Here is a 24,829-nt window from a genome sequence, read left to right on the forward strand (position 1 = left end):
TCTCTCTGTCGTGCCACCGGCAAGACCTACTTGATATGCTGTTGTTTCTGGAGTTGATTTTCACGCTATTTGGTGATGTATTCTCTCTAGTTATTAGCTTTCGCTGTACAGGAGTTATCATCAATACCTTATCAAGCTTTATTGATTAGATTTTGGATTATTTGTTGACGACTTGGATAGATTTTGGATTTCCCCCTTTGACTAATTCAAGATGTCTGACCCTACTCAAGTCCCCAAGTACAGGCAGTGTAGCGCTAGGGACTGTTCTAGGCGTCTTCCGAAGGCCTCTATCGATCCTCACACCGTTTGTTCCAATTGTAGGGGTAAAGCCTGTCAATTGGAAGATCGATGTGAGGAATGCGCTGGGCTTTCGGAATTCGATTTTCAAGAATTCCTTAAGAATGCACGTAGGCTAGAGAAGGATAGGATCAGGAGGAGTTCTTCTCGCTCTTTTGATTTTTCCTCTCCCCATGCCCCTCAACCTATTCCTTCCCCTGTAGTGGTTACACCCGACCCTTCTACTAGCTCTCAGCAACCCTCGATGGCGGACATGATGCGTGCCATTCAGGCTCTTGGTGACCGAGTTGAGTCATTAGCGAATGACCGCAATCAACTCTTAGCCGACGTCAAAGAGTTGAAGGAGAAAAGTGCAGTGGGAAGTGTAGTGAGTGCAAGTGCTGTGAAAAGTGTCAGTGTTACGCATGAGGGTGCGTCTGTTCGTGCCAGTCGTCCTCCCAGTCCGGGACCTCTTGCAAGCTCCCAAGCCCAGGGGAGAAGCAATGTCGAAGGACCAAAGGGTTCGACAGGCCTTGATCAGCGTTCAGATGTACCCTCAGTGGTTGCGGACGTATCTTGCAGAGATCGTCCCACCCACAAACAGACGAGTGAGCCCATTCATTCCTCGTCTGCGGAAGAAGTTTCTCGTCAGAAACGCTGGACCAAGGTCTCACGACCTCTCAAGCGCAAGGTCCCTTCCGAGCGAGTCCAACGGCCCAGGTGTAGCCACTGGGTCAGTTCGGACTCGCCGCAGTCTTCCGAAGACTGCACACCTCCCAAGAGAGGTAGAGTGGTTCCGCAGGCAATCACTCCGTCTGTTGCTGCACCTACCGCTGTAGACCCTAAGTGGTCTTTGCTGCAGTCTATGCAGACTCAGCTAGCTTCCTTCATGCAGGAGTATCGTGCTGAGAAGGTTGAAGCTGCACCCGTTAACCCACAACCTGCCACGGTTGTGCGCTCAGCTGACACTGCGGCTGCCTGCTCCCACACTCCGGCTGTGAGAGCTCCACCACCGATGCGCAGTCGACCCTGCCAGACGCATGTTGACGTTAGCCGACGTGCGGCACCCTCCGTTGACATGCGTGAGCTACCGCATCAGCAGTGGGAAGGTGCTGTCAAGCTGCCGTGTTTTGACGCAATGCGGCAGTCTCCGCAACCCACGGCAGTCCCCACCACGCACCGCCACTCCGCTTTTGTTGTTGCCAGCTCTCAGACTGACCAGCAGCGGCATGATGTTGGATCCAGTGCAGCTACGCATGCACCCGGGCTGCCGGATTCAGCCGTTCAGCTTTCTTCTCCTCCTTTGCCGCTTCCTCCTCAGCATTCGGATGAAGGAATCTCTGATGACGACGAAGCTGCTCATTTGGACGATCAACACTCCGACATAGATGAACCCAAGACTACGCCTCCCTCCTTAGACTTTAGGAAAGTCCTTGCTCTGTTTAGGGAGTTGTATCCGGACCAGTTTGTGTCTGCAGCCCCACGCTCACCTCCCTCTGAGTTCGCTTTAGGCATGCAGTCAGCAGCTCCTGCCTTTACGAAGCTCGTACTCGCGCGCTCATCCAAGAGAGCTTTAAGGGTACTGGGAGAGTGGTTGCAGGCTAAGAAGCAACTTGGGAAGACGTCCTTCATCTTTCCCCCCACCAAGCTTGCTTCCAAATCTAGCGCCTGGTATGCCACGGGAGAAGATCTCGGCTTGGGAGTTCCTGCCTCTGCCCAGGGCGACTTCTCAAGTCTGGTAGACTCTCCCCGCAGACTGGCTATGAGACGCTCCAAGATTTGCTGGACCTTTTCGGACATGGACCATCTTTTAAAGGGAGTTTTCCATGCGTTTGAGATCTTCAACTTCCTGGACTGGTGTTTGGGAGCGTTGAGCAGAAAGACCTCCCCTTCGGATAAGGACTCTGCCATGCTCATCATGTCATGCATGGACAAAGCCATTCGGGATGGATCTGGCGAGCTTGCGGCTTCTTTCGTGTCTGGAGTTCTTAAGAAGCGAGATCACCTTTGCTCCTTCTTGTCGGCGGGGATCACACCATGTCAGAAGTCAGAGCTGATGTTTGCTCCGCTTTCCAAGTGTCTCTTTCCTGAAGAGCTGATCAAGGGGATTGCCGCCTCGTTGATCCAGAAAGACACCCATGACCTGGTGGCGTCATCCGCACGTAAAGTCACAGCTTTACCTTCCGTGCCTAGACCTAGGATGGACACACCAGCGTCTAGGTTCATTCCGCCCTTTCGTGGCAGAACCTCCAGCAGAGGAGGTACCCGTGCCGATAGTCAACGTGGCAAAAAGAAGAAGGGTTCCAAGTCCTCAAAAGGCAGAGTCTGACTGCCATTTTCTCCAGACAGCAGTGGGAGCCAGGCTCAAGAACTACTGGCAGGCCTGGGAGAACAGGGGTGCAGACGCACAGTCTGTGAAGTTACTCAGAGAGAGGTACAGGATTCCATTCTTGCGCAAGCCCCCTCTAGCAACAACTCCCATCGACCTCTCTCCCAGGTACAGAGAGGAGGACAAGAGGCTAGCTTTACAGCAAGAGGTGTCTCTCTTGCTACAAAAGGAAGCGGTAGTCATAGTCCGGGACCATCAATCCCCGGGCTTCTACAACCGTCTCTTCTTAGTAGCGAAGAAGACAGGAGGGTGGAGACCGGTGCTGGACGTCAGTGCTCTAAATGTCTTTGTCACCAAGCAGACGTTCACCATGGAGACGACGAAGTCAGTGCTAGCATCGGTCAGGAAGGAAGACTGGATGGTCTCGTTAGACCTAAAGGACGCGTACTTTCACGTCCCCATCCACCCAGATTCCCAACCTTTCCTAAGGTTCGTCTTTGGGAAGGTGGTTTACCAGTTCCAAGCCCTGTGCTTTGGCCTAAGCACGGCACCTCTAGTGTTTACCAAGCTGATGAGGAATATTGCCAAATTCCTGCATTTAGCAGACATCAGAGCCTCCCTCTATTTGGACGACTGGCTTTTAAGAGCTGTGTCAAGTCGTCGCTGTCTGGAGAATCTCAAATGGACTATGGATCTGACCAAGGAATTGGGTCTCCTGGTCAATATAGAAAAGTCCCAACTCGTCCCATCCCAAACTATAGTCTATCTAGGTATGGAGATTCAGAGTCAAGCTTTTCGGGCTTTTCCGTCGGCCCCCAGAATCAGTCAAGCCCAAGAATGCATCCAGAGCATGCTGAAAAGGAACCGATGTTCAGTCAGACAGTGGATGAGTCTAATAGGGACGCTTTCATCGCTGGAACAGTTCATCGCGTTAGGGAGACTCCACCTCCGACCCCTTCAGTATCACCTAGCTGCTCACTGGAGAAAGGACATGACGCTAGAAGCGGTCTCAGTTCCTATATCCGAAGAGATGAAGTCTGCACTGACTTGGTGGAAGAACAACATTCTTCTCAAGGAAGGTCTACCACTGGCTGTTCAGACCCCCGACCACCTTCTCTTCTCGGACGCATCGGACACGGGCTGGGGTGCGACACTGGACGGTCGGGAATGCTCGGGCACGTGGAATCCGGATCAAAGAGCACTTCACATCAACTGCAAGGAGCTACTGGCAGTTCATCTGGCCTTGAGAAGCTTCAAGTCCCTCCTTCTAGGCAAGGTGGTGGAGGTGAACTCCGACAACACTACAGCCTTGGCGTACATCTCCAAGCAAGGAGGGACTCATTCGAGGACGTTGTTCGAGATCGCAAGGGACCTCCTCACCTGGTCAAGAGATCGAAAGATATCGCTTGTAACGAGGTTCATTCAAGGCGACATGAACGTCATGGCAGACCGCCTCAGCCGGAAGGGTCAGATCATCCCTACAGAATGGACCCTTCACATGAATGTTTGCAACAGACTATGGGCCCTGTGGGGTCAGCCCACCATAGATCTGTTCGCTACCTCGATGACCAAGAGGCTCCCAAATTATTGCTCACCGATTCCGGACCCAGCAGCAGTTCACGTAGATGCCTTTCTTCTGGATTGGTCCCATCTGGACCTTTATGCGTTCCCCCCGTTCAAGATTGTCAACAAGGTACTGCAGAAGTTCGCCTCTCACGAAGGGACAAGGTTGACGTTGGTTGCTCCCCTCTGGCCCGCGAGAGAATGGTTCACCGAGGTACTGCAATGGCTAGTAGACGTTCCCAGGACTCTTCCTCTAAGAGTGGACCTTCTGCGTCAGCCGCACGTAAAGAAGGTACACCCAAGCCTCCACGCTCTTCGTCTGACTGCCTTCAGACTATCGAAAGACTCTCAAGAGCTAGAGGCTTTTCGAAGGAGGCAGCCAGAGCGATTGCCAGAGCAAGGAGGACATCCACTCTCAAGGTCTACCAGTCAAAATGGGAAGTCTTCCGAAGCTGGTGCAAGGCGAATTCAGTATCCTCAACCAGTACCTCTGTAACGCAGATAGCTGACTTCCTTTTACACCTAAGGAATGTAAGATCCCTATCAGCTCCTACGATCAAAGGTTACAGAAGCATGTTGGCAGCAGTCTTCCGCCACAGAGGCTTAGATCTTTCCACCAACAAAGATCTACAGGACCTCCTTAAGTCTTTTGAGACCTCAAAGGAGCGTCGGTTAGCCACACCAGGTTGGAACTTAGACGTGGTTTTAAGGTTCCTGATGTCAGCAAGGTTCGAACCGCTTCAATCAGCCTCTTTTAAAGATCTCACTTTGAAGACTCTTTTCCTCGTTTGCTTAGCAACAGCTAAAAGAGTCAGTGAGATACACGCCTTCAGCAGGAACATAGGATTTACATCTGAAACGGCTACATGTTCCTTACAGCTTGGTTTTTTAGCTAAAAACGAGCTCCCTTCTCGTCCTTGGCCCAAATCGTTCAAGATTCCAAGTCTGTCCAGTTTGGTTGGAAACGAACAAGAGAGAGTACTATGCCCAGTAAGAGCTCTTAAGTACTATTTAAGACGTACGAAGCCATTACGAGGACAATCAGAAGCTTTATGGTGTTCTATTAAGAAACCTGCTTTACCGATGTCGAAGAACGCAGTCTCTTATTACATCAGACTTTTGATTAGAGAAGCCCATTCTCATCTGAATGAGGAAGACCATGCTTTGCTGAAGGTAAGGACACATGAAGTTAGAGCTGTCGCTACTTCAGTGGCCTTCAAACAAAACAGATCTCTGCAGAGTGTAATGGATGCAACCTATTGGAGAAGCAAGTCAGTGTTCGCATCATTTTACCTTAAAGATGTCCAGTCTCTTTACGAGAACTGCTACACCCTGGGACCATTCGTAGCAGCGAGTGCAGTAGTAGGTGAGGGCTCAACCACTACATTCCCATAATCCCATAACCTTTTTTTTTAATCTTTCTCTTGAAATGCTTTTTATTGTTGTTTTTGGGTTGTACGGAAGGCTAAGAAGCCTTTCGCATCCTGGTTGATTTGGCGGGTGGTCAAATTCTTTCTTGAGAAGCGCCGAGATTAGAGGTTGTGATGAGGTCCTTTAGTATGGGTTGCAGCCCTTCATACTTCAGCACCTAAGAGTCGCTCAGCATCCTAAGAGGATCGCTAGGCTCAGTAAGGAAGACGTACTTAAAAAGACAGAGTAATTGTTCAAGTCGACTTCCTGACCAGGTACTTATTTATTTTATGTTTGTTATTTTGAATAACTGCTAAAATGAAATACGGGATACTTAGCTTCTATTGTTAACATGTATGCTGGTCTCCACCCACCCCCCTGGGTGTGAATCAGCTACATGATCACCGGGTAAGATTAATATTGAAAAATGTTATTTTCCTTAGTAAAATAAATTTTTGAATATACTTACCCGGTGATCATGAATTAAAGGACCCTCCCTTCCTCCCCATAGAGACCCAGTGGACCGAGGAGAAAATTGGTTCTTGTTGACAAGAAGTACCTGAGTACCTACTCGACAGATGGCGCTGTTGTTGTACACCCCCACCTGTATAGCGATCGCTGGCGTATCCCGCCCGTAGGTTTTTTCTGTCGGGCAGCAGAGCTGCAGCTACATGATCACCGGGTAAGTATATTCAAAAATTTATTTTACTAAGGAAAATAACATTTTATTACTTTGACAGTAAATACATCTTGGAAATTGATGTTGAAGTTCAGAGAGATAATGTTTTGGTTCTCAAAAGTCTGTTATGCTTTATTCTGATGATAAGTATGAACAATCTTCACAGATTGTTCAGGTTAGTGAGACTTCATACCCAAATGTATTGGCCAGTAAAGCTTTTATTATGGTCCATTCCAAGCCACTTTCCACCAGTTTGTCTCATGATTCGAAACGTTTATTTGTTGGGAATCTTAACAGTCATTTTACTAAAAAAGTTGAAAAAATTTTTATAGTGCCAACTCTTATTGCTTCTGCTAACCCAGATTGCAGATACTATGAGGCTGAAATCATCTGGCCTTCCAGCTCATCTTGAATTTCCATTTGGAATGGGGATTCAGTCTCCAAATTCCCAAATAGGTTTGTGGCCTGTGTTCCAGTCTGCATAAACATCATCTTAATACTAATTACCATGTTTCTGTGTCGCTCAATCTGTTGATACCGATGTGTACGACAAATCTTTGGAACAAGATTTCTTGACTAAACAGACTTGCTCAGTAGACCTTGTTATGAAATATTTGTTACTTTGTACATGTGCAAGTATGAACATCACTAATAGGTGTCTCCCTCCCTAAATCTGGCTGCAGTGTCAGTCCAGATTGGAATAAACATTAGGTGAGAAGCTACAAAGAGCCAATGCCTTTATTAATTTTACTAAATATTTCTTGGGTGGTCTAGTATACCCACTTTTTAGCTGCATTATGTCTTGTTCCTCAATTTACTACCGAGTTATGTGAATATTAGATTAGAGTAATTGAAAAGAGTAGAATATAGTATGCATAATAGTATTATTTAAATGCTATACAGTACTTCAAATATATTCATGGAGTTACCACCCTGCTCTCCACAATCTAGAGAGCAAGGAAGCAAGAGTGATTTTCATAAAGCCTAGCACCACCTGTTAGTGAAAAGGAGATCATTAAACTATGGGCTGACCCACTTGGTGTTAAAAGAATTTCTCAGTTCTGGTGACCTTAAGCACAACTTGAATTATATAAGTGTGCCTTCTAGGGAAGTTTTGAAGTATTTCATTTTATGAAAATTCTTATTTTTATATTTACTCTGTCGTCTTTGCAGGTAATTTTCTCACTGATTCATATGTGCCTTTTACATTTGTCATCCTCATCCATTCAAACCTTCCATAAAATAAAATTTGTCCCTTTTGATGTAGGCTCAACTTAAATACACTTATCATAACAGTTCTTTCTTTCATATTTTGCATTAATTCTTTGAAAAAACAATGGTCAGAAATTTCAGTAATCCCCATATCACTTTATGAGCACCTGGTGATGTTACTTGCAAGTTGTTATATTCTTCACTCAAAATGGGGATCTTTGCCTGTAAAACAGATCTACAGAAGGTGGGCGTACTCTCGAGTTTGAGAGAACCTTCTATGCATAATGCTTGTCCCACCACTGCCTAAAGATGACGTGAAGCTATACTTGTATAAGAACAACCCTTCACTCCATAGTCCTTTCCTTGAGGTGTTGACTAAGATCCACTTCACCAACTTCATATCTGCCCCCTCCATCAATCTTTGTTCTTCCCTCTTCAAGACCCACATCTGGGTACCATTTGTCAAGGTTTATATTATTGTTATTGTTTAAACTTTTTGCATAATTTGAAATGAGATAACTCTAAGATCTCTTCCTTTTATCAATATTTTAATTATTTCCTATAACCTCATATGTCATCTTTTCTCATTGTCTCCAGTAGCTATTTAAGACTGGGTAACTCTTTATCATTTGATCCTTGCTGGTTATATCTGTATTTTCTCTTCATCACTTCTCTTTTATTCATACTCACCTTGAGCCCTCGTCTATCTTGACTCTTTACATTACTAAATTTTGCTTTTTTGTTCTTTCTCAAGACTGCTAATTTAACAAAATCTTTGAATATAAGCTCTCATGACCTTTTTGACGTAGGTTAGTTTTGTGTAGTTATGCATTTATTCTTTCTCTTTGTTTTTAGGTGTGGTATAGCTGCCTCATTTCTTTTATATAATTTCTATTATTTTATTTTCACGTCAAATCAACTTGAGTGTAGTGCCAGCAAAATTTCATTATCAATGGGAATGTGATAGGGATGAGTAAAATACTGTATTTGAATATAGTCAGTAAAGATTTTTGTTTGGGACGTTTTTGACAAGTATAGGGCAATAGGAAGTATCATGCTATACTGCAAGCATATGTTTGACTGAATGAAAAAAGGATTCAGGGCACATCTTTTATGATTGTAGCTTTTTGATAGATATTGGCATAATTTGCTGAATAGAGTAAGGTGAATATATTATATAATGTACTTGCTCAGGTAACAGTAAAGTTTGTTTTTACGTAATTACTCAAAACACTCCTTTGTAAGAGATAATATAAAATTCAATGCAATGATAGATGCTAAAATAGGTTATTCATTTTTTTTAACTTTTTTCTTACAGTGGAAACAACAGTAAGCACTGGGACAGTGTTCAATATGAAGCCATTAAGTGCCTGAAAGTCATTTGCAATAACATTGTTGGCATCAGAGAGTTCTTCCGCCAATCTGAAGGCTTCACACTTCTGGCACAGAGTCTTAATCCTGCAAAACCTAATATCATGCTTGAGGTACTAAGACTGCTTTGCAGTTTTTGCCTTCCAATTTGGCAACAGGAAGGGTTGGATGGTCACAGAGAAGTTTTAGATGCCATCACAATAGTTGGTGAACTTAAGAAACAGGAGAGATTTGGACCCATTGTCATGGGCCTAGGAATGCAAGGCAATGATCCAATGAGGCTAAGTTGCTTGTCATTGGTTAATGCCCTTATCAATTTTGTCCCTGATGACAACCTTGATTTCAGATTGCATTTAAGAAATGAATTTATGCGCAATGGTTTGCAAGACATGCTTGAAATGTTAAAAAAGAGTGATCACATTGACTTGCAAAAGCAGGTGGAGGTGTTTCACAAGTCCCGCCAAGAAGATTTTGAAGATTGGCAGGATCGATTTTTCACGCATGTCGATGAAATGGAAGATCTTGGAAGATGTTTTGAAATTGTCAGACAGCAAGTTCAAGATTCTTCCTGTGAAACTCCATTTTTGTCAATATTGCAGCATTTAGCATTTATAAGAGATGATGAAAATGTAAGAGCTGCTTATTTCAAGTTGATTGAAGAGTGTGTGTCACAGATTGTTTTGCATAAGAATGGATGTGATCCTGACTTTCGTGCTACAAAGAGATTTGAAATTAAAGTGGACCAACTTCTAGACCAATTTAAGGAAGAAACCCGTTACAAGAGTGAAAAAGTTGCTACAGAGTATCAGATACAACTTCAGGATGCATTGACCACTAACCAGAAGCTAGAAGCAGAGTTGTCCTTAATGAAAAGTCGCCTTGAGGAAGCAATGAAGGGAATTGACCCAAGTAAAAAAGGTGGTTTACCAACTGTTCCAGGTTTAGAAAAGATTGTAGGTGGTCCACCACCTCCTCCACCACCCCCAGGCATGGGTGGCCCTCCACCTCCACCTCCACCTCCTGGGATGGGAGGTCCTCCTCCACCACCACCCCCTCCAGGTATGGGAGGTCCTCCCCCTCCACCACCACCACCTGGAATGGGTGGTCCTCCTCCACCTCCACCACCTCCTGGAATGGGTGGACCGCCTCCTCCCCCACCTCCAGGTATGGGTGGTCCTCCCCCTCCTCCAGGTATGCCAATGATTAGGGGCCCTCCTCCAAATGTTCTTCCTTATGGAATGACTCTAAAGAAGACTTTGAAACCACCTGCTCAAACAAAACGTCTTCAGTGGAGTAAGTTAACACCAAGTAAGATGAGTGAGAACAGTCTTTGGGTACAACTTAATAAAAAGGAGGGAAAAATTAATCATGTTGTTTTGAAAAATCTGAGTGAGCAGTTTGCAGTGAAACAAGTTAAGAAAGCCAATGTTGAACAAGTTGAAAAAGCAGCCAAGAAAGACAAAGAACTCCGAGTGCTCGACCAGAAAACTAATCAGAATCTTTCCATTGCACTTCGTGGTCAGTTCAAACACATGAGTTTAGGAGACATTCGTTCAGCCATCCTGCAGTGTGATGAAGGTATTCTTTGTGTTGATTCATCTGGAGCTTTAGATTCATCAACTCTTCACACACTCATTACAGCTTTACCAGATCAGGACGTGATAAATAAAATAGTTAATTTAGAAGATAATGAAGATGATCTTGCTGAAGGAGAACTTTTCTTACATAAGATTGGTAAAATTAAGAAGTTGGTGCCTTTGCTGAAAAACATGGCTTTCAAGACTGAATACCCCTCTTTAATTAAGGAAACTAGACTTGATATTGTGAATACCAAAGCTGCGTTTGATGAACTTATTAATTCCAAAAAGTTTGAAAAAGTTCTTATGTATGTTCTTGAGTTTGGAAATGTACTTAATTCTGGCTCTAGGAATGCTGATACTATTGGGTTTGATATAAGTTTCTTGCCTAAACTTGCAAATACAAAAGATGCTAGTGGGCATACTTTACTGCATTATTTAGCTGAAACCATGTTGAAAGAGGAACGAGAGAGCGCTGCTTTTGAAGATGGTTTGTTGCATTTTTCGGATGCAGAACGTGTAAATGTTGATGGTGTCAAAGCGAATATCGCAAAAATGAAGAAAGAAATCAAGAATATAGGCAATGATTTGCAAAGACACACCAAGCAAGATCCAGAAGATAGGTCAGTAGATTTTATTACTTTTGCTGTTTTGTTAACCATAAAATATTTCAGTGTTATTAATAAGGTTTTCTGGCCATCGTGAATTTTGCAAAATTGTTAATTTCATAGCTCACAGAGTATAGAAATTGTTGTCTTTATTGCAGGTCACATAAATTATAATTAAAAAAGTATTTGCTGTATGTTCTAAGAAATGCATGATTTATAATTTTATAGTTTTATGCATACTGTAATTGGATAAATATAGTACAGTACTCTATATGAAATAAAATAGCCCCCAATTCAGATGCCTAAAAGTTTAATATTCACTTCTTACCTTGGTTAGATATGAAAGTAGTGAATAAAGAAAATAATACTGCATACATGTGAGTGAATTCCAGAATCCCAGGGTGCTATCAGTCTCTTCATTATTTTGTCCTTATGTTTTTGCAAATCTTTCATTCTTTAAAATAGGGATATGTCTTGATCAGTGTTGGAATGGCTATTGAAAGATTAACAAGGTAGTTGGTTAATAAAGTGAATTTTGTTCCTATGTGGATACAACATTGGAGAATCCATGTGTTGTGTATCTTTGTGAAGTTTGGCTGTAAGCAGCCCCAACTCCCTTTGGAGTGTTGTGCTTGCTCTTTTGATCTGAAAGATAATGAACTCAGAGCATAAATTGTTACACTTTGTGGTAGTTTTTCTACCTCAGGAGAGATTTTCCCATTTCAGACAAAGTTTTGTTGTACTTGACGGGCTTGGCTACCCGAGAGCAGCTGTGTTGGCCGGAGGTGCACTGTCCTGTTCCAAGATGGCCTAGGTGGTTAACCTGACTACCCTTGTAACCAAGCTAGCCAGAGTTGCATAGCTGTGGTCTGGGGAGCTTACGTGACTATCCTTAGATGCCTTGGTAGGAGATGATGGGCTTGCACTTTTTCCATAAATCAAGTGTTGGAGGATCCTGGGTGCCATATTTAACCTTTTCTATGTGGACAAGACAGTATTGCTTCCATCTCTGTTAGGGATACTTTATCCTGAATTGAGAAGTTTGCTCCTCTCAAGGATGTTGCATGCACCTGGCAACCAGGGGTTGTTGGTTGAGAGGCCACGGCCTTCTCTCCACCAGTATCAACATAAGTAATGGTGATTGAGAGGCCATGGTCTTCTCTCCACCAGTATCAACAGAAGGAATGGTAATTGGTAACTTTTCTGTTTCTTTTCTTTCACAGAATACTTTCGTAAGAGGAGACACCTCCACTCTGTAATGGTTATGTTCGTTACCACACCGCGGACTGAATATAGCTGGTCAATGACTGGTCCCTGGTCTGGGTTTCCAAGCGGGGCTGACCCTACAACCATACTTGTTCACCAGGGGGAGGCGACACTGTACCACTCTTGTTTTGTGGCACCAGGGACTGTTTCCTAGACATGGAAGGAAAACCGTTCACGGCCCAATTCATGATCTGCCTCCCAGTTATATGTTCCAGGTTTTGTTGGTATTTTATGTGTTCTGTATTAAGGAAACAAACCCAGGATGAGTTGATAAGTACATAATCTCCAGTCTCAAGGTACTATTGACCAATTGATGGTTGGGAACAGTAGCACATTTTGGACATAGATCCTTGCTTACTCTAAAGAGTGCTGCACTCCTAATGTACCTCTCAGGAGGGTGATTTTGGTGTAGTGGTGGGAGGGAATGCTATGTATTAGCACACTTATCCACTGTGTGGTATCCCTCAAGTGTTTTGGTCTTTTAATAGAAACCTTGGCCATGCCAATTGGCTTGGGTTTGAGGAATGTCCAGGACATCTTAAAACCCAGTAATAACGAATCATCAGTTTCTTTCTCTAGGAGTTAGCCCCTGCTTCACCCATTCTTACTCCTCCCAGGCTTAGTCCATGAAGAGTGTTTGGAGGAAGAAGAAAGCTGGTAGTGAAACAGAGGTATGTCTCCTTGCCTAGCACATTCCCTCCCTCTTCCATCCAAATCTGTTCCAAACTTACCTTCTAGGTTCCATCTCTAGATATGTTGCAGGTAGAACAATCCTTAATTTTTTGCACTGGAAGACCTGTACGACCTTCTCCACTCCTTTCCTGTGGGCTCTTAACAAGTCATCGCAAGAACAGAGCACGAGACCTTACTCTACGGAGCCAAACCGGTACTTGCACTATACTCAGCTTTTAGAGAAAAACCTCTTGCTTCTAGTGACTCTGGGGACTTGTATTGCATGTAGGTCTTCAGTCATTCCAAAAGGGCCTCTTTTATTCCTTAGATCTTCACACAAGTGTCCACCTGTGTGTGTATGTTTGGGCTGCTTTGAGTGATCTCTCCAGATTCTTTCCAGAATTAGATTGAGACCTCTACACGCTCTTATTATGATCTGATGATTGAGTGATCCCGATACTCAAGCAAGGACAAATATATGGGAATTGTTCATCTGATGTTCTTTTCCTTGAGTTTGTATCCATAGATTCAAACAGGTAGTGCACCTGTTTCTGATAATTAGGAACTGCTGAATCACTCATGGTAGCAATGGAGAACTGTTGGGAAGGGGAGAAGAGTGAGTTTGCTTTCTCTTCTACCAACTCAACCAACTGCTACTACTCCCTCCTTTTCTCATTTTCAGACACTTCTGTTTAGAGGAAAACATCAGTAGTAGTTGTGCAGAAGGCCTCTATCAAGTTCTTTGGGAATTCTAGCATGCACTGTTCTCCTTTGGGAGGAAGTGGCAGATCTCCTACCTTCATCATTGTTATCTCAACTTATGAGTAATTTTCTAGTCCTTTGGAAGATGATTTCCAACTTCTGGAGGGAGTATTGGGTCTCTTCCTTAGACCGTATAAACTATAAACTTTAGCATCTTAATTTATTTCTATTTATATTACTTTCAAATAGGAAAGGCAAACTGTACACTGCAAGTGCAATCTTGACAACCTCAATGAGAAATAATTACTTTTTGCTATTTTAATGCCAACTACGCAGAGGAGAGTGTAAACTGAATGTTCCCTATTAAAAGTAAGTTTTTATCTTTTTTTAATGATTGGTTTCAGTACAGTATATCTTTGCATTTCACCATTACTCTGGTAATTTTGAAGTTGATAGTTTATCAAGATTTTGGGTAATTTATCAAGATTTTGTCTTATTTGCAAAACAATAAAGATAATTTGAAAACCAGCCAATCCCCACTCTATGCATATTCCTTACTATTTCTCCAATTGTTTTTAATTATTCATTTCCCTCAATGTGTGACTCTTGATAACGATATGATGAATGCATATCTTGAATTAGGTTGAAAGAAAATTTGTTAAGCGCAAGCAAAATCATTTTAATTAGGATTAACAAATTTGATCAAATTGTATTAGTGTCATTTTAGAGAATTTTGAAGCACAATGGCTTGTCCCTGGCCTCTGTCACCCATGGGCAATTTATAAACCTTTAAACTCGTGCTCGTGTTATACAGTGTGGGACATATTTCCAATCAGGCTTGTAATTGCAGTTTATGAGGGTTGCCTTAAATCTCCTAACAGGATAGTTTACTAGGTTTGTAATTAATTAAGGCATATCACATTACTTAACATTGGTTTTATTTTACAGCAGTGGTGTAATAAATATCTGTAAGTAAATTTGCTGTGCCCTAGCTATATGGGATGGGTATAGATGGCCTAGAGAGTATATCTTTTTATTTGTTTATCTGATATTGTGAAGCTGATACTTCCAAATTAATAGCTTATAAAATGAAATTTTAAATATTTAACTTAGTCGGTGAATATATAATAGCTGAGCCTCCGGCGGCTCGACAGAAAAACACACAAAAACTCACGAGCGATCGCTATGAAGGTTGCGGGTGTGCCCACTAGCGCCAACTATCGGCCAGATACCGCATATACATGTAAACAGACCCAATTTTTCTCTGTCGGTCTGATCGACAAGACGTACCATTACTCGCTGTTAACCTGGAGTTTTTCAACAGTCTTGGTGAAGTACTTCCTTTTGGTCTGAGCTTTCGCAGTGCAGGTGTTTTATCTTCAACTTAAATCTTGAACTCGTTTTTGGATAGATTTAATTGTTGATGACTTTGGATTGTTTTTTGGACTTTCTTTGACTTTTAAATGGCCGACCCTTCCCTTAGTACGGAAGTGTGTTTTAGGCTTTTAGCAATTATCTTATCACGTTATAAATTGTTGTTGTTAATTATAGATTTTCCTCTATATATTTTATATCTCAACCGCCTTTATTAGGACTCTTCGATTAGCTTTCCATTTATAATAAACATCAAGATAAATTTTAATGATTTGTTTATATGCGACCTTACCTATTCCTCCCCTAATCCGAAAGTAGGCGGTCCTAACTTGGAAACCGAAGTTAATCAACGTTGAGCCCTTTCAATCGTAAATAACTTTTACAGAGCAAATGATTTAAAACTTATTAAATGAATATTTTTAGTAGATATTTTATGAAAGATTTTCTTTGAATAGTCTTCGTACTATTTCAAAGATGAACTAACGTTTAGTTTATTTATGCTACGCAGTTTGCGCTCTATCGTTACGATAGAGAGAGAGAGAATCACGGTTTCACTTTGCAGAAAGAGTAAATCGATTCTGACGTTTTGTTCATTCTTCTTTCAAACTTAAATGTTTTAAATACTAATTTAAAGGAACTTGTTAATTTTCAATTTCTTAGTCCTTTCAGTTTTTTCCTTTGGTCAAATAACCTGTTTATTGACGAAAGGTAAGTGGGCTTTTCTCTTCGGTGCGAAATCAAGAGAGAGAGAGAGAGAGAGAGAGAGAGAGAGAGAGAGAGACGGAGAGAGAGAGAGGAAGAGAGAACGTTCCGATCTTTATTCTCGTCCCAAGCGAGTAACGTTCTCGAGTCAGTTTTTTACTCTCATGCCTAGTCTCTGTACGGGGAGAAAGGATAAAACGTTTTTAGTTTTTATTCTCGTCCCAAGGCACTGTACGGTGAGAGATTGAAAACGTAGTTTTGAATGAACTAGTGTTTATTCTCCTCCCCAGCCACTGATCTTTTTATCTTAATATATGTTTACTGTTTTTTGCTTGTATTAATGTGCTTACATTATACGACTTATTTCGCAATTATAACCTTTTGATGAGGGTAGAATTGCGTGCTTCAGGTAGAAATCAGTTTTATTCATGCCTAATGTGAATTGTTGAAAAATTCGATTTCAGTGAAGTAAGTGCAAAACAGAAAATCGTAGTGATAAAGTGATAATTGCGCAAAGTGTTATCAGTGTTGCGACCGAGGGTTCGTCTGTTCGTGCCTGTCGTTCGCCTAGTCCGAGACCTCTTGCAAGCTCCCAAGCCCAGGGGAGAAGTAATGTCGTACGACTTATGGGTTCGAGAGGCCTTGATCAGCGAACAGACGTTCCCTCTATGGTTTCAGGCGTGTCTCATCAAGACCGCCCCTACCATAAGACGAGCGAGACGAATTTCTCCTCGTCATCCGAAGGCTTTTCGCGTAAGAAACCGTGGAGCAAGGTTTCGAGGCCCTTAAAGCGAAAGTCAGTCCTTTCAGGACAGGTCCAGCGTCCTGGTTGTAGCCATTGAGACAGCTCTGACCCTATGCAGTCATCGGAAGACTGCTCGCCGCCTAAACAAAAGCGTAACACAGGCTCCGAGAGTCTTATTGTAGGCAAGGTTTTGCAGTCACAGACGTTACCCTCGTCTCTTACCGCACCCATTCCCGTTGATCCTAAATGGATTGTACGGCAAGACATGCAGAATAAGCTTGCCTCTCTTATGGAGGACTATTCTGCTGAGCAGGTTCACGATGATCCTCGCCCCTTAGCTGATCGAGATCCTGGCCGTCAGCCGCCCAAACGAGCCTTTGCTCGTCCTGTTGACATTGACGTTACAAAGTCACGTCAATCGTGTTTTGTAGAGCCTCACTCGATGCAGTCCCGTGTTGACTCTCAGCCGCTTGTGGACGTTCAGCCGCTGCCGCTTGCTCTTGTTGACGTTCAGGACGTTCGCCAACCAGCATAGTTGACTTGTTTTGACGTTGAGCGTCAAGCACCGCAGTCAAGAGTTGTTTTGACTGCTCAGTCTAGGCAGTCAAGGCAGTCTCGAGTTGACGTCGAGCGTCCTCCCGCACCTGTTGTTGTTGCTGGTCAGTCCTTTAAGCAGTTACATGACATAGCGTCCTTGACTGCTACTGTTGCTCCTTTGCGTGTGGACTCTTCTTGTCAAGCATTGCCACCACGGCAGGTCTCTCCCTTGCTTGAGACTCGGCAATTGTCGGACAAGGTTCCTTCAGATGAGGAAGTTGCTGATCCCCCTCCTACTGATATTCCCTTGAGGACTCTGTCAGACGGAGAGGAGCCTAAAGCTGCTCAGCCCTCTATGGACTTTAAATAAATCATGCTGATTTTTAAGGATCTTTGTCCGGATCTTTTTGTAACTGCTGCTCCTCGTTCGCCTAAACGTCAGAGTTTACACTAGGCCTAGCTACTTCGAAGCCGTTGTTTTCTAAGCTAGTGCTCTCTCGCTCTTCTAAGAGAGCTTTACGTTTGCTAGGCGACTGGTTAATCACCAGGAGGAGTTTGGGGGAGACAGCCTTTGCTTTCCCTACTTTTAAACTGGATTATAGAGCGAGAGTCTGATATGACACGGGAGAAGTTCTCGGCTTGGGAGTTCCTGCCTCTGCCCAGATAGACTTCTCAAACCTCATAGACTCTCCCTGGCGCCTGGCCATGAGACGCTCCAAGATTTTATGGTCGGCTTCAGAGCTAGACCATCTCCTGTTAGGAGTTTTTTCGAGCGTTTGAAGTTTTGCTGTACAATTATGTCATGCATAAACAAGGCTATCAGGGATGGCTCCAATAATCTGACTGCCACGTTCTCTGCAGGAACAAGTCTATCAGGGATGGCTCCAATGATCGGGCAGCCATGTTCACTGCAGGAGTACGTAAGAGGCAAGTGCGCTCAATGTGTTCATTGTCAAGACAAACTTCACGATGAAGTCTACCAGGCTGTCTTGACAGCATTAATGGAAGGCGACTGGATGGTCTCTCTCGACCTTCAGGAGGCATACTTCCACATTCCTATACACCCGGATTCCCAACCGTTTCTGAGGTTTGTTTACAGGAATGTGGGGTACCAGTTTCGAGCCCTGTGCTTTGGCCTCAGTCCTGCTCCTTTCGTGTTTACGAGGCTCATGAGGAATGTGGCAAAATCCCTCCATCTATCGGGAATCCGAGCCTCCCTGTACTTGGACGACTGGCTTCTCAGAGCATCGTCCAGTCTTCGCTGTCTGCAGGATCTACATTGGACGTTGAGTCTGGCCAGGGAGTTGGGACTTTTGGTCAACCTAGAAAAGTCCCAACTGATCCCATCCCAGATTATTCTATATTTGGGGATGGAGATTCGCAGTCCAGTTTTTTTTCGGGCTTTTCCGTCTGCCACCCGAATAGAACAAGCCCTGCTCGAAGTCCAACTAATGCTGAAAAGAGAACGTTTGTTCAGTCAGGAGTTGGAACAGTCTCGTAGGGACTCTCTCATCCCTGGAGCAGTTTGTCTCGCTAGGGAGACTACACCTTCGGCCTCTCCAGTTCCATCTAGCCTCTCACTGGAACAAGGACAAGACGTTAGAGACGGTATCATTCCCAGTCTCCGAACCAGTAAAGGCATGCCTGAAATGGTGGGACAGCAATATCAGTCTGAGAGAGGGACTATCCCTAGCAGTCAAGAACCCAAACCACGTGTTGTTCTCAGACGCGTCGGATTTGGGTTGGGGTGCGACCCTGGACGGTCGGGAATGCTCGGGTCTGTGGACCTCAAGTCAGAAGAGCATGCACATCAACGGCAAGGCGCTATTAGCAGTCCACTTGGCCTTGATGAAATTCGAAAGCTTTCTTCGAAACTAAGTGGTAGAGGTCAACTCAGACAACACCACAGCTTTGGCGTACATCTCCAAGCAAGGAGGCACACACTCCTTCACGCTGCTCGAGATCGCAAGGGACCTTCTCATATGGTCAAGAAATCGAGGCATCTCCTTGTTGACGAGATTCATCCAGGGGGACTTGAACGTCTTGGCAGACTGTCTCAGTCGGAGGGGTCAGGTGATACCCACGGAATGGACCCTCCACAAGGACGTGGGCAAGAGTCTTTGGGCTACTTGGGGTCAACCCACCATAGACCTCTTTGCCTCCTCGTTGACCAAAAGGTTACCAATCTATTGCTCTCCAGTCCTAGATACAGAAGCAATCCACATAGACGCGTTTCTACTGGATTGGTCTCATCTGGACTTATATGCATTCCCACCATTCAAGATAGTCAACAAGGTACTGCAGAAGTTCGCCTCTCACGAAGGGACAGGGTTGACATTGGTTGCTACCCTCTGGCCCGCGAGAGAGTGGTTCACCGAGGTACTTCAATGGCTGGTAGACATTCCAAGAAGTCTTCCTCTAAGGGTAGATCTCTTACGTCAGCCCCACGTAAAGAATGTTCATCAAAGCCTCCCCGCGCTTCGTCTGACTGCCTTCAGACTATCGAGAGACTCTCAAGAGCTCGAGGCTTTTCGAAGGAGGCAGCCAGTGCGATTGCGAGAGCTAGGAGAGCTTCTACCTTCAGAGTATACCAGTCGAAGTGGGAAGTCTTTCGAGATTGGTGCAAGCCAGCATCTATGTCCTCTTCCAGTACCTCTGTAGCCCAATCGGAGATTTTCTTTTACATCTGAGAAATGTTCGCTCCCTCTCAGCTCCCACGATTTAGGGCTACAGGAGCATGTTGGCTTCGGTCTTTCGTCATAGAGGCTTAGATCTTTCCAACAATTAAGATCTCCAAGATCTCCTTAAGTCTTTCGAGACCTCTAAGGAACGTCGTTTGGCAACTCCTGGATGGAACTTAGACGTGGTCCTAAGGTTCCTCATGTCAGACAGGTTTGAGCCATTACATTCAGCCTCCCTGAAGGATCTCACCCTCAAGACGCTTTTCCTAGTGCGCTTGGCTTCGGCTAAAAGGGTCAGTGAAATTCATGCCTTCAGTAAGAACATCGACTTTTCTACAGAAAAAGCCACATGTTCACTTCAACTTGGTTTCCTGGCCAAAAATGAACTGCCTTCTCGTCCTTGGCCTAAGTCTTTTGATATACTTGCCTGTCAGAGATCGTAGGCAACGAACTTGAAAGAGTGCTGTGTCCAGTTAGAGCTCTTAAGTTCTACTTAGCTCGTACTAAGTCCTTACGAGGTGGATCTGAGGCATTATGGTGCTCAGTTAAGAAACCATCATTGCCTATGTCAAAGAATGCTTTGTCATATTTTATCAGACTTTTAATACGAGAGGCTCATTCTCACTTGAATGAAAAAGACCGATGCTTGCTTAAGGTTAAGACGCACGAAATAAGAGCTATAGCAACTTCCGTGGCCTTTAAGCAAAATAAATCTCTGCAAAGTATTATGGACGCGACCGTTTGGAGAAGCAAATCGGTATTCGCGTCATTTTACTTAAAAGATGTCCAGACTCTTTACGAGGACTGCTACACACTGGGTCCATTCGTTACAGCGAATGCAGTAGTGGGTAAGGGTTCTACCACTACATTCCCTTAATTCCAATATCCTTTTAATCTGCTCTTGAAATGTTTTTTTTTTTTTTTTTCTTTTTTTTTAATTGCGTTGTACGGAAGGCTAAGAAGCCTTTCGCAGCCTTTTTTGATTTGGCAGGTGGTCAAATGTCATTTCTTGAGAGCGCCCAGATTAGGGGTTTGATGAGGTCCTGTTGTATGGGTTGCAGCCCTTGATACTTCAGCTCCTGGGAGTCTTTCAGCATCCTAAGAGGATCGCTGGGCTTCGTGAGGAAGACAGACTTTCAAGGCAGAGTAATCGTCTAAGTCAACTTCCTTACCAGGTACCTTTATATATTTGGGTTTTGTTATGATATAACTGTCAAAAACTCTTAAGCATATACGCTGTAAACTTAATTAACTCTGGTCTCTACCCACCACCACCATGGGTGTGAATCAGCTATTATATATTCACCGGCTAAGTTAAATATTTAAAAATGATATTTTAATTATAAAATAAATTTTTGAATATACTTACCCGGTGAATATATAAATTAAAGGCCCCCCTTCCTCCCCGATAGAGACCCAGCGGGATGAGAAAAATTGGGTCTGTTTACATGTATATGCGGTATCTGGCTGATAGTTGGCGCTAGTGGGCACACCCGCAACCTTCATAGCGATCGCTCGCGAGTTTTTGTGTGTTTTTCTGTCGAGCCGCCGGAGGCTCAGCTATTTTATATTCACCGGGTAAGTATATTCAAAAATTTATCTTATAATTAAAATATCATGTTTAATAAAACTAAACTTTATAATTAAATATATAATTTCAATACTTATCAGTTAATTACATTTTTTTCTCTAAATCCACTGTTGTGTTAAAGTTTAATTACAGACCTTTGATTACTTTGATAGTATGAAAGAATACTCTTAGGTGGTTCTCCAGGATGTGTTCAACCCAGCAGTCTGATTCACAATATTGTGCTGGATAGCTACCTGAGGGAACAATATACTGTAGTAGTTGAGAGAAACAAGTTTTTATTTTAGGGGCAAGAAAGCTCACGCTTTCTAAATATTAGCCTTGTGAATTTCAAGTATTTATAAGAATTAACTTTACATGTATTATTCAAATTATTACAAATTTATTAAAATATCAAAAACTCTCAATTCACAATGTCTAGAATTCTTTTAATAGCTCCTCAAAATACTCCTAAAACTGTCTAGTACAGTATGATGTAACTATAGTAAATCCAATCTCATTATTCTTGAAAGCAATTTCACACCATACATAAGACCATAATATCATGCTTTTTAGAAGAAGTAACCCCCATATCACAAAGACCCCAAAGTATAGAAGTACATCCATAGTTATGCAATTCTTCACATTGTGAAGAATTTGAGATTAATATAGATTATCTTTGACATTTAAATAATTGTCGGACCTTTGGTTATTTGAAATACATCTTGTGATCCAATTCCTGAATACAGAGATCCCTTTACTTCGTATTTTACTATCTGTCAAATGCTGTGGCAAGCAACTCCTCTTGGAAAGTAGAGGAGCATATCAAATAAGTTTGTGTCAGGGATTAAGTTGATACTGTACTACAGAAGGGAGAGGTTCCTCAACTGCTTGAATATCTGTTTGGAGTCTTTTGTGTGATTGTTGAAATGTTGTATGTATTTACTTAGAAGACTTTACTGTATTTACAGTGACCTCCCTATTAGGTATTTAGAATCTTGTATTGTCAAAAGTGCTATGTGTGTTACATATTATTTGATTCCTGAAGTTGGATTGTTTCATTTCATCAGGTTTAAGGAAAAGTTTGAAGAATTTCATAAAGCTGCTGAAGAGGATGTAGCACTTTTGGAAGCTGAGTTTGATATTATGGTCCAGAAGTATAGCAGGCTCTCTGAACTATTTACCTTCGAAGTTAGTAAATATCCCCAAGAAGATTTCTTCAGGGATATGAATGAATTTATTGCATTATACAAAGTAAGTAACTAAGGCTTAAAAAGCTATTTATTTTCATTTTACCAAAAAGTGTACCTTATTTATTTGATGCTTTGTTAGGTTTTTTTTTTTTTTGCTTACATAGGAGTTTTCATTCTTAACCATATCTCTCTTATGAACTTTTGTAGCATTCACCTACACACCTTAGTTTAAGCTTTTCAGTGGGAATGGAAGTTTCTAAGTCCTTACAACACTAGAAGTAAAGTGTAAGAGAGGAACATTTTAGCCTTTAGCCAGTTTTAATAAAAGATGACAATATTCAGAGTAAACCTTTTGATATTGAGGGTTATAATTCTCATAATTTTTATTGAAATTACCAATTATAAGAAATGTAATGACCCCAAGACATTAAAATGTAGAATAACTGTGACTGAGCATGAAATTAATGTCCCAAGTAAATTTGTGTGATAATTATTCTCATTTTATGCCTTTAAAAAAAATTGAATGAAAATTGTGATCAGTTCACCTTTTTTAGATATCAAAGATTTCCCTGCAACAACTCATGAGAATTTGTTTTTTCATGAAAATGTCGTCATACTTTGTTCCCTTCTGTTTGAAATTACCTAAACCTAGTGTTAGGAACAGTTTCAGATATATAATCTGGCTATATAGCATATCAAATTAATAATAAAAATGTGGCAAAGATGGAATCTTCAAATCAAATGCAATCTTTAGTGATTTGAACATCTAAGTTTGGAAATAACTATTTTTGGGATATGACTATGATGGCCCCAATAAGTGTCTTCTGTGACTGAAGAAGTTTATAATGTTGCTTCTATTCTTAATTAATTTTAAGAAATGTTCTTTCTCTGTCTCTCTTACATGGGTAACTGTCTGTCCTTTTAGAAACTTTCTGCTCTATAATCATACATGTATGTAGTGCACTTTAATATGCTTTTCAACCAATAACTGATTCATGAATGGATATAGCGTTCATATTCAATAAGTATTCTTAAATCAAATTCTCTTTATTGTATTTCACTAAAAATACATGTTACACTCAACCCTTGTTATCTGCAGTGAATTATTTTAAGAAAACGACTGTGTACTGTATATCAAAATTGCGGGTATGAAGCAAATTTTTTCCATAAGAATACCTGGAAAGTCTGTCTTATGTGGACCCCGTCTGCAATATTTTTAATTTTTTAAATAATGAACTATATTTTATCTTAAATAAGTAACTTTAATAACTGTACATTATTATATATAATAATCCTGAAATTAAGAATGATATTATCATCAGAATATAATATCGGGAATTGTGGTGAGCAATTTGTGAAAGAAACAAACAAAAACATTCTCTCTCTCTCTCTCTCTCTCTCTCTCTCTCTCTCTCTCTCTCTCTCTCTCTCTCGCTCTCGCTCTCGCTCTCGCTCTCTCTCTCTCTCTCTCTCTCTCTCTCTCTCTCTCTCTCTTTTTTTTTTTCCAAAAATGTTTGGTAGTAAGAAATTTCTCGTTCCTACACGGTACAAACCCTTGTCCTTTAATAGAAGTATGATTTCAGTGAAGCTAGAAACTCTTTGATCAAGATTTACAGTGTCCATAGTTACTATTAGGTGGCAGGGAATTCCCCCTCTCCAGTAAACCAGAAAGCCATATTGACTTGAGCTGCTGAGCAGTACCTTTGAGGTTTTTCTCGAGACTGAAGGAGACTGCTAATTCTTTTCTGTCTCCCTTGGGTATTTTACCCCTGTATCCTTCGTTTTCTCCCGCTAGGGGTTCAATGAAGAAACAAGACACCCCAGATCTTCCGTATTTGCAAACAGCGTATGAGGTTGTTTTAGTTGGTTCCCCTTACGAATCAGGTGAATCTTGCCCTTCATTCCATATAAAACTTGATATCGACAGCGCAAAATCATTGCCTGGCCCAGATTAATGTGGGTAGAGTTGACAACAGGTCCTCACCTTAAGTAGTCCCGTTTCCCCCGATAAGGATTTTCTGTAGACAAAATATGAGAAAGGGAAGAAGCAGTAGCATCCCTCTTTCCCTCCCAAGACCATTTCGACCTCTCCTTTGGAAGAATTGTCTCCAGCTGCTACCCAACTCCCAAAGGTGAAAAGAGAGCGTTTCTCCTGTGCCTAACCACTTGCCTCCTATTCCTCACAAGCATGAAAAGGATGCCATCAATTCCCTCTAGGAACCTTCACAAGATGAGAACACAAAGTGAACCCACATCACTTGCGAGACTGGATCTCCAGAGTCTTTCCAACAGGAAGGACGAAGCAGAACTCTAGAGACACATAAAGACTTGAGTGTGTACCACAGAGCACACACTTATGTAGAAG

The 24,829-nt window shown here is 42.4% G+C and overlaps 1 protein-coding gene across 5 annotated transcripts in view; it reads left to right on the top strand.

Annotated features, from left to right (window-relative positions):
* Positions 1–24,829, top strand: part of dia (diaphanous related formin 1) — a 299,177-nt gene that overhangs the window by 191,689 nt on the left and 82,659 nt on the right. For all 5 annotated transcript variants that reach the window (XM_068387086.1, XM_068387090.1, XM_068387088.1 and 2 more), the window contains exons 6-7: positions 8,788–11,040; positions 22,342–22,525. In XM_068387086.1, the coding sequence (XP_068243187.1) occupies positions 8,788–11,040; positions 22,342–22,525 (2,437 nt within the window). The remainder of the gene's footprint in view (positions 1–8,787; positions 11,041–22,341; positions 22,526–24,829) is intronic.

This window comes from Palaemon carinicauda, chromosome 14, assembly GCF_036898095.1.
Source record: "Palaemon carinicauda isolate YSFRI2023 chromosome 14, ASM3689809v2, whole genome shotgun sequence".
Classification (NCBI taxonomy): Eukaryota; Metazoa; Arthropoda; class Malacostraca; order Decapoda; family Palaemonidae; genus Palaemon; species Palaemon carinicauda.